We start from the raw sequence: 10,362 nt of genomic DNA on the forward strand, positions 1-10,362 counted from the left end.
TTACTATTAATGTATTTTAAGATAGTGACTACACACTCTACTCTTTTAGTTTAGATTAAGCATCCAATTTTCTCAGCTATTTTTTCTCCATGGATTCTTATTTTCATTTCCTACAGAAATCACACGAATCCTCAAGAAAAGGTACAGTTTTGCCAATGGACACCTTTCCATATTGAAAACCAAAAGAACAGTTTGGTAAAACAGTAACCTGCCAAACACATAACCAACTTTTTTACCTACAATATTCACTTCCTGGTTTCTGTGTGATCTAAAACATTTTCCTCCCTTCCACCCGGCAATAAACTCACATAAGATGAAATTAATTTACAAAAGGTAGGCTATGTTTATTAGAGTCACACACAGTTGACTGTCTCAGTGTGACTCAAGACCACAAAAAACCCATTTCTCCTTCACTTCTGAGTCCTGGGTTTAAGACCTATACCAGCAGGCGTACTGCTTGGGGTCCATTCACAGGTTTACAAGTTTTTCATTGAGGGCAATCTGTGACTGTGTGAGGTTGGCCAGGTAGGTCACCATCAGCAGGTCCTGGAAGACAAAGAATACACAATGAGTGGGGGGTTGGGTGGAAAGGGAGCAAAAAGGCTGGCACTGGCTGGCTCTATGGTGGGCACCAGGTATGAGGACAGTTGTGGATAAATGACAGCTGGGAGAGACCGAATAAAAGTCAAAAAGGTAGACGACAGAAAAGAAATGCTTGAGAAGACTTTCTTATCTCTACTGAGACACTTACAGTCTAGGGGTGCCTTAGCTGAAACCCATGGATGGAATATAGGGGGTCCGTGAACTCAGATGGGGAAAACAAGTAATTGCATTTTCCTTAACCTCTGCATTTTAGTGTTTCTTTCTATCACAAATTTAGACAGTAAGTCACAGTAGCATCAGCAGTAAATGAGACAATGTAATCACGGGAGAAGGAAGAAGTCTCCAAACATGCATACCACACCTCTTCCTTCCTCCCAACCTGGACTTCCATGGGGCTATAGGTGAAGCCCTGTCTCTATCCTACTCCAGGCCACCTCACCCAACTCTTCACATTTGAGTGTATGTGCTGAGGTAGGGGAAGAAACCAGGCAAGCAGGGGCTCAGGAAGGGCACTCACATTGATGTTGCTGTTGAGCATGGTCTCGAAGTCATCGGGAACTATTTTGGGTACTTGGTTAACCAGGCTCATCAGGAAGCGGCCCACAGTATTGTCAGCTGACACCTTTCCAGACTGAGCACCAAAACAAAGACTCAATGAGGCAGTTAATTATAACCACTGCGCCCTACCATTTCATCAGCACCTGCCTCAGTAATCCCAGGATGGAGAACTATGTCCTCCCCCTTTGTTTTTTCTTTCCCCTCTCACCAGTACATCCTCTGCATATTGCAACACTGTGCTCAGGGCATCCTGGATGCGAGCTGATGCCCCTCCTACTTGCTGCAAGTCACTTGAGAGTCCAATCACTCTGTTGGGGCTAAAGCAGGTCTTCATGATCAGGTCAACTGTGGAAGTTGGGTGGCAGTGGCAGTGGTGGGCAGTAAGAGAGAGAATTCAGTCATCCCACCAGGAAAGAGATGGCCTTAAAGTCCTGCTAACTCTGTTTCCCACCTCCCCTTAGACAGTCTGCTCAATCACACTCCCTGCTGTGCCCTTATCAGCTTTTCTTCCTCCTAACAGAGCTCAACTCCTTTTACCTGGTATGCTCATCACCGGTTTTGATCTCATATGAATGGTCATGTGGCCTCTGGTGCTGATAATTTCCCACCTTTAACAGTTTCTCAAATAACTCCTTAAATCCCATTTATACAAGAGATGACTGTAACTTCTAGTCTTCACAAACCTTAGATCAATAGTCCCTTTTTAAACCACCCAAGGCCTCCATCCTTGTTGCAGAACAGCAGCCCCCTTCCCTGAAAACGCCTATGACCTCTCAAGAGAGTATGGAAAGGTTACTCACCTCCGATGCGTTCAGTGTCATAGTATGCGTATTTCACTGTCAGAGGTGTGAACATCACTCCCATGGTCCTCCCAGGGACACCCATTAAAGTACTGAGGAAGGAGAAGCCAAGGTAAACAGATGGCCTTGGGAGAGGGTTTCCATGTCTATTCTGGGCTGAGAATGCAGATACAGCAGGAATATGGCTCCCAAGGTTCTAAGACAGGAAGGGTGGGACCAAATGAACCCGAGGTCTCATGGGAGCAAAAGTTACTTTCTCCCCTTAGCTTGTCCCACATACCAAACCTTTGATCTGTAAGAGGGGACGCAACCTTTGCACCTGGCCTGGTCCCTTTAGAGGATTACTTCACACACGGTGCAGTGTCAGTGATGAGAGGACAGGACTCAATTACCCATGGAGTTGGCTGTCTATATAGCTGCCCACCATGGAAAAGAGACAGAGACAAGTCTTTTCTGGGACCAACCCCTTCATCAGCATTGAAAAAGGAAACCAACTCCTGCTCACCAAATCAGATTGGGTGCTATAAGTAATCTCACTAAAGGTATTGTTTTTACTATGTCAATTATATACCTGGATCTATACTTTACTATGTCAACTCTCTATCTATCGTATCTATCGTATCTATCGTATCTATCTATCTATCTATCCATCCATCCATCCATCCATCCATCCATCCATCCATCCACCCACCCACCCATCCATCCAGCTGGATCATATATAGATCATATATATATATATATATATATATATATATATATATACTGGATCTTGAGGAGTCTGAAATACTTGGGAAGGCTAAGAAGTCAGGCAATGGCTAGTGCTTAGTGGTATGCCAACTGGCTCATAAAGACTTGGCATCCACCATCTTTGTCTTACTGTGTAAGAGTTAATTGGCTTTGTCAGTGTCAGACACAGAACCAGCACGAAATCAACAGCCTAACAGATGCACTAACAGCTGCCTTCCCTCTGACTTTCCAACTCCCACAGCTGCTTCCAACTCCCACAGCTGCTTCCTCAGCACACCACCAGGGCCTTTCCCAACATCCCCCTTAACTGGCATTTTAACCACCTGCAAGCTCAATGTGTTCACTGTAATGTCACTGTCATTAAAACTGCACTCAATCCTGGGTTAATTAATGTGTTCAAAATAAGGACAGTCATCCTTTAATACGTACTACCCTGAGTACTGCGCTGAGTTCTAGAGAGGATGACAAACTAATGGGTAATTCAGAAAAGTAATGAATGTGGTGAAGGATCATGACAAGAATACCACATGATGACTGGCTGTAGGAACTATGGAGTCAGGTTCTACAAAAGACGACTTGATAGCTTGCTCAAATACCATGTGATGACTGGCTGTAGGAACTATGGATAATTAGGTTCTACAAAAGATGACTTGATAGCTTGCTCAAATACTTAAAAGGGCAATGAGTAGAAACTGGAGTACAACTAGGATCAGCGGTAGAAATTATAGGAACAGATTCTGTTTCAGAGTGAAACCGTTTGAATAACTGTTGAGAGAGAGGAACACAGCAAGTTACACACGGAAGGAATGAACCTTGCTTGGGGTGGGGGAGGGATGGCATCTAGGCATGGTTTTATGCCCTTGTAGCCCAAGACTGTGGTCACCTGACATAGGCTTTGATGCTCATGCGGCCGTTCTGGAGACTTGTGTCCACAGTGAGGTGGATGGGGTTGGGGGCCTCTCGGCTGTAGTACTCATGGATTAGCACAGAGTGCTCTGTGATGTCATGGCCTGTAGCGTACCTGTGAAATGGAACACAGTTGCAGACTCATGTCTATATGTGACATCAACATCAAACACAACAGTGGCATGGGTGTCTTTAGGGTACCCAATACCTCTATGGTAGGGATACCTAGTGATACCAAATGCCAAGAACAATATATACATTGAAAACTATGTCAAATAAAATCAAAGGCTGACTTAGTGCTGCTGAAAATTCCAAGTCTCTTACAAGGTAATTCAAAATATCCTGGCCCCACAGGATCAGAACCACCAGCAAAACCCACTGAATTCACAGTTCCTACAGGTAACACACTTTCCTTTTTTGTTTTTTAGAGACAGGGTCTCACTCTGTCACTCAGTCTGGAGTGCAGTGGCATGGCATTATTATAGCTCACTGCAGCTTCAAATTCCTGGCCTCAAGTGATTCTCTAGCCTTAGCCTCCTAAGTAGCTAGGACTATAGGTGTGTGTCATCATGTCTGGCTAAGTTTTTAAAACATGTATTTGTAGAGTCAGGGTCTCATTATTTTGCTCAGGCTGATCTTGAACTACTGGGCTCAAGTGATCCTCTTGCCTCAGCCTCCCAGCTGGGATTACAGGCATTGAGCCACTGCTCACAGTCAGTAATACACTTGCAATACTCTTGTCTCCAAAAGGAAGAGGATAAGATCCAATCCAGTAGCAAAAGACACTGGCAATCACGGAGAGATTTTCCATTAGCCCCAACCCCCACCTCCCCAACTTACCAGCCCAGGATGAGCTCATTTGGAGAAACTTTTTTATGCAGTTCATACATGTTCTTAGCAAATTCCATGTCAACAGCCACCTAACAGGGAAGGCAGGAAAGTAAGCTAAGAAGCCAGAAGTCCAAAGAAAAATTGGTTAAAAAGGACAAGAGGCCACCCCCAATAAACAGAAGAAGCCCAGGAAGTACGTACAAATGAGAAGAAGCTCCTTGGCTACAGGAGCTCTAGTTATGAGTGTGGGAGGGGCCGTGAGGGGAGCCTAGCAAATGAACAGCTAAAAACTATAGAGGGACAGCTTGGATTCCTACTCACTTCATCTTCTGACTCATTGTGTGGCACTGAAAAGCAATTGGTGACCTCCACTGAGTGCTTGTCGACAGTTCCTGTGAAAGAGAGAATCGTTCATGTGTTATACAATCCTAGGGCTCCCAACAACCTCCAACTACTTTTGAAATGCTTTTGATGATCTCTTCAATGTCAATGAACACCTAACTGAACTCATTAGCTCCAAGTTTAGTCCGGTGCATCAATGGGACCAGAATTCTCCAGGAACTGAAACTCTGGTGTGATCACCAGCTTATCCCTCTAATCATCACCAAATAGGGTATATTCTTCCTTTACAAGGTCTCCTTTTGCCTGTTACTCTCCACTACTAGCCTATTCCAGACCTTCACTCTATGGCCTTTGTCTTTCAGCCTCTAGACTTTCTCACTGTAATATAATCTGCAGAGGTACCTGGAAGATTTTAATGGCCACATAGACTGCTAACACAGCGGCCACGTTTCAGACACTGAGACATCGGGAGCTTCATCTGTATCTCCCTTTAGCCATCTGGTCCCATGGTCAGTCTTAACCTTATCATCATCCAGAAATCTATCTGCAAACCTTAGATGTCAGTCTTTTACCACAAACTTTTGTTCTAGTTCTGATACCTTTATTCCCATTATATATATATAAATAAAATGGGAATGTGTGTGTGTGTGTGTGTGTGTGTGTGTGTGTATATATATATATATATATATTTTTTTTTTTTCCTGAGACGAACTCTTGCTGTCGCCCAGGCTGGAGTGCAGTGGTGCAATCTCGGCTCACTGCAACCTCTGCCTCCCGGGTTCAAGTGATTCTCCTGCCTCAGCTTCCCAAGTAGCTGGGACTACAGGTGTGCGCCACTACACCCAGTTAATTTTTGTATTTTTAGTAGAGACGGGGTTTCACCATGTTGGCCAGGCTGGTCTTGAACTCCTGACCTCAAGTGATCTGCCCACCTGACCTCAAGTGATCTGCCTGCCTCAGCCTCCCAAAGTGCTGGGATTACAGGTGTGAGCCACCGCGACCAGGCTGTATTTCTTTCTTTTTAAAATTTTTTAAATTTTTTATTACCACTACATTTGTTTCTTGACCTAAGACCATTCGGTTTGAGTTTTCTGTTCTCTTCTAATCTATTGGAACCTCCCAAGGGGTTGAAACCTATTCAAGGGTTTCCCTCTCCACCAGAAATTACAGTGTTGTCTTTATCAGAAACACTCTACCAGTGTTTCTCTAATTCCAACTCCCTATAGTTTCTGCTCCTTTCAATGAAACTATGTCCCTAAACCGAATGTGCATATATCCTTTATCTTATTTGACCTCTCATCAGCATTGAACAGACTTGACCACTTACTTCCCATCTTAACTTTCCTTCCAGTTTTCTTCCTACCTTTCTAATCTTCCTTGTTGGCTACTTCTTCCTGACTTTTTAGGTTTTTAGGGTTTTGTCTTTGTTCTCTTGTCTTTTTACTCAAGGTTCCTTTTCTAGGCCAGGCCCTGATGTAGAAATGTTTTTGGTGAATAAAGTTTACATGCCAACTTTTTTTATGGCTGCTTTCTTGCTATAAAGGCAGAATTAAGTAGTTGTGATAGAGACTGCACACAAAGCCTAAAATATTTACTGTCTGGATCTTTACAGAAAGTTTGCCAATCCCTGCTTTAGGTGATCTCATCCAATTTCATGGGTTCAGTTACCTTCTATATTCCAATGACATAATTCCTAACCTGACATACTTGCCCACATCTCTTTTGCACTCCAGACCTTTATATTCCATTTTCTACTTGACAACTCCACCAGAATGCTCACTGGGCATCTCAAAACAAATACAACCCAGACTGAAGTCAACCCCTACCTTCCCTTTCTTCTTCTACACTTAACCAGAGATATAGAAGTCATCCTTGATATTTTCTTCTAATCCCTCACCTCTGATCACACCAAGTCCTATCAACTCTATTTCCTATCTCTCAACTCACTCACTACAGAGTGATTTTTAATTCCTATTCAGTGTTAGCCGAAATGCTCAGGAGCTTCCCCAGAGAGCTTCAAATGAGGTTAGAGTACCATTTTGTCTTCTCAGGGATCCAGGTAATTCCCTTCACAGCACTTTCACTTGTAATTATTTAATACTTCTTAGGGCTCTGCCCTCTGCTAGCTTCATTTCCTGCTCTACCTCCTGTCAGCTACATTCCTGTAATACTGAATGTTTCAGATAGTGGATTTACCACTTTTTTATACTTCTTGTAGTTGCTTTAATGCCCGGCTCAAACGTCATCTTCTTTGTGAACTCTTCCCCAACCTTCTGAAACAGTTAAGTCTTCTGTATTTCCATGCCACCATGACACCCTTCTATTAGAACATTTATTATATTACATTCTAATTATTTGCATTTAAGAGTATATTTCTACCTTGAGTTTTAAGGTTACAGGAGAGTTCACTTTATTACACTTTGAATTCTAAATTCCTAACTGTTTTATGGTACAAAAAAAGCACCAATGACTTCATTTAGACAAATGAAATGTTTTGTGAATATCTAAGGAAATAAGTTCATAGCAAGCAGAATCTATTCTTTATTCTTAAGTACTGCCTCCATAACACCTATAGCACTGTACCACGATTCCAGTCTGGAAGAGGATATGAGGATGTAGATTAGATTATACCTGGTCTGATAGGATCACTGGAATATTTGGGGCACTAAAGCATAAATCATGGGTAACGAATTGTTTCTTTAAATAGCTCTAGCAAGCTTGGAAAATTAGGAAGTGCAGCCAAAAAAGTATGTATCTGCTGAGTGCCAGGTCAGTGATGTAAAAATAATTTATTACAGAAGCTCAGAGTAGGGCACAGTTACAGAACACCATCATGCTGTGTAAGGTTAAGAATGGAGTGAGGGTCCGGGTATGGGATGGAGGACTGGCACTTAATGTTGTTGCTGGGAACCTGGAAGATAGGTAAAGCTTAAACAAACGAAGGACAGCAGGGAAAACAATTCTGGCAAAGAAAACGCAAAAGCTTGGTCTGAGAAAAGATAAGCAATGTTCAGAAGACATGAATTTAAGTTTCTGTAAAATGCTATACTGTCAAAGATAAAGGAGAGAGAATGTGTGTCTGTAAGCATTGGGGTGGTCCAGGCCTGATGTGGTGAACTGCAACTAACAGCTGTACCTAATGTGTGCTAGCATAGTCAGAAGTTTTTAATTCAGCTCTCACAAAGACTAAGTCTAAAATAGTTCCTGACAGAACAGATTTTAGGCAATTTGCTCCAAGTGACATGACAAATGTTTTGTGAAGTCTGCTTACAAATCTTGTCTGCTTTGCAATATACAATTGTCTTCTATGGTGTAAGAACTAGTACATGTTCAAGAGTATGAAAGAGAAAGGATGCTTGTAAATAAAGTGGATTCACAAAGCTATTTAAAATCTGGCACTAAGATGGAATGGATATGAATTTCACGGGACCAGTATAGTCTCCAGAAAGGAATTTATTATCAACAGTCCCTCTTTAGTGCTTTTCCATTTTACAAACTACTTTAACATAAAATATCTACTCCCCAAATTTGGAACACAGGAAGAGAATGGGTCATTTTTCGACCTGAAGGTTAAGGGCAGAAATATAAACAGATAATACAACTGTTTTTCGTCCAAATGGAAAATGGGGGAACAGGGTTTCTCACATTAGGTACTAACATTAGAGGACACCGAGGGACAGGGAATGATCAGGCTCAGACCTTTAGGACAGCAGAATACTATAAAACCCCAAGTGGGTTCCAGCCAAACCGGTTTACTTGTTGGGAGGAATGCCTTTTTACAAACGTCCCCACTCCTTTGCCAACTGGTTAGAAAACTCTGTCAATACCTGGAAAACAATGACATTTAGTCAGTGGATAAGGGAGAAATACGTGGTCACTGGGATAGGGAGTCAAGGGTTCCGGACTTCCCACTCGGCGTGTGAACTCATCTCTGGCAGATGGGGCTCATCATACTTGCCGTAAACTGCTGTAGGGAACATTAAAAAATGTAAACCACTGGCATAAAATATTCAGTAAATGACACAACTACTCTTTGTGTATCTTGTCGCTCAAAGTGACGGCAATCCGGCAGGAGAAGAGAGGAGAGGTGCAAGTGCTTGAGAAGATAAGTCATAGCAGAAGACAGGATGGAGATATAGATTAAGAGGTCATGGGGATGAGAGGAAAGGACGGTAGGACGCCAGGAATTAAAGAATTAATGAGACAAGGGAGTGAGATAAATGAGAAGCGGGAGAAAGAAAAGAATGTTAACTTCTCTGACCACTCACCCAACAGGGTCCCGATAACTCGGGCAGCACCCTCATTGCGTCTCTCGTAGCTGTCCACAATGGAGGCCAAAATCACTGGGTGCAGCCTGACCACGCGGCCGCCGGGGAAGGGCCCTGGGAGAGCAGGACCAGGCAGAGCGGGCGCTGGGGTCTGCGCTGGAGCTTGCGCCGACGCCGGGGTCTGGCCAGGAGCGGCAGTTGTAGCCGCTGCTGCCGCAGGGTCTGAAGATGCGGCTGGAGCCGCAGCGGGAACCGCAGCCGCAGCCGGTGCTGGCGTTGGCGCTGGGACTGAGGCTGAGGCCGATGCTGGTGCCGCCACCGGGGCTGGGGCTGGCGTGGCCGGAGGACCACTTGCTGATACCACCGGTGTGGCCATCTTGTCGAGAAAGAAGGAGGCAGGAGCGGAAATGACAGCGTTCATGAATATCAGGAGCTTGATAGGCTGAAATACACCACGTGAGCTAGAGCTTTTTGCTTATTGGTTACTGGTGATACTTGCCGGAGAACTGAAATGGTCCGGCTGTTGGTAATTTCTTCCGGAATTTGTGCTCTCTGCTTTTGGCCCGAGGAGCACTGAGGAAGCCCTGGGCTTAATAGTTCCGGATAAACTTGGGAGGGCCTTCGAAGAGAAACACTTTGTGCAGCTGCCGCCAGGTGGAACCAGAAAGCAGCGCGAAGGTCGAAATTCGTGTTTTAGACTTAAATGAGATAATGGATGTCAAAGTGCCTTTAAAAAGGATTTTAAGGCCGGGCGTGGCTCACGCCTGTAATCTCAGCACTTTGGGGGATCGCAGAGGAAGGATCGTTTGAGCCCAGGAGCTCGAGGCTGCAATGAGCGAGAAGGAGAACTTAGCTGGATTTCTCCTGCTGCTTTGAGAATAGTCTGGAGGATGGGGAGAGGTGAGGAGAGGGAGGTGAGAGAGGGAAAAGCAGGGAGACCTGCTGGGAGGCCACTAGGTAATCTAAGTGAGAGATGATGGTGGCTGGGATCAGGCTGGTAGCAGTAGAAGTTCTGAGAAGTGGGAAGATTATGGATATATTTTGAAGGTAGTTTCAATAGGGTTTCCTGAGAAATTGTATATGAGGCGTGAAAGAGAGGAGTCATGGAGGACTGCAATATTTTTTTTGTACTGAGCGATTAGTAGGATGAAGTCACCATCAATTGAGATAGCAAAAGCTGTAGGTAGAGCAGGTTTGAGGGAAAATATCCTGATTTCATTTCTGGATGTGTCACCTTTGAGATGTCCATTAGACATTCAAGTGGAGTTGTATAAGTTGTGTAAACTAGTCTGTACTTCAGGAGAGGA

The 10,362-nt window shown here is 43.9% G+C and overlaps 1 protein-coding gene across 1 annotated transcript; it reads right to left on the minus strand.

Annotated features, from left to right (window-relative positions):
* Window positions 1-319: 319 nt before the first annotated feature.
* On the minus strand, window positions 320-9,447 carry EIF3F (eukaryotic translation initiation factor 3 subunit F). Its single transcript, XM_001105893.5, has 8 exons — window positions 9,056-9,447; window positions 4,767-4,837; window positions 4,455-4,534; window positions 3,592-3,729; window positions 1,962-2,053; window positions 1,370-1,506; window positions 1,121-1,234; window positions 320-546 (listed from the first exon to the last, which is right to left on the minus strand). The coding sequence occupies exons 1-8, from the start codon at window positions 9,429-9,431 to the stop codon at window positions 469-471; spliced, it is 1,086 nt and encodes a 361-aa protein (XP_001105893.3). The 5' UTR covers window positions 9,432-9,447; the 3' UTR covers window positions 320-468.
* Between the last annotated feature and the right edge of the window lie 915 nt (window positions 9,448-10,362).

Source organism: Macaca mulatta, chromosome 14, assembly GCF_049350105.2.
Source record: "Macaca mulatta isolate MMU2019108-1 chromosome 14, T2T-MMU8v2.0, whole genome shotgun sequence".
Taxonomy (NCBI): domain Eukaryota; kingdom Metazoa; phylum Chordata; class Mammalia; order Primates; family Cercopithecidae; genus Macaca; species Macaca mulatta.

Excerpts from the sequence above, each read along its gene's own strand:
- EIF3F (XM_001105893.5), bottom strand. The coding sequence starts at position 9,431 with ATGGCCACACCGGTGGTATCAGCAAGTGGTCCTCCGGCCACGCCAGCC. Across the intron at positions 4,838-9,055 it reads AGTTATCGGGACCCTGTTGG|GAACTGTCGACAAGCACTCA; the intron begins GTGAGTGGTCAG and ends TCTCTTTCACAG. Across the intron at positions 3,730-4,454 it reads AATGAGCTCATCCTGGGCTG|GTACGCTACAGGCCATGACA; the intron begins GTAAGTTGGGGA and ends TCCATTTCACAG.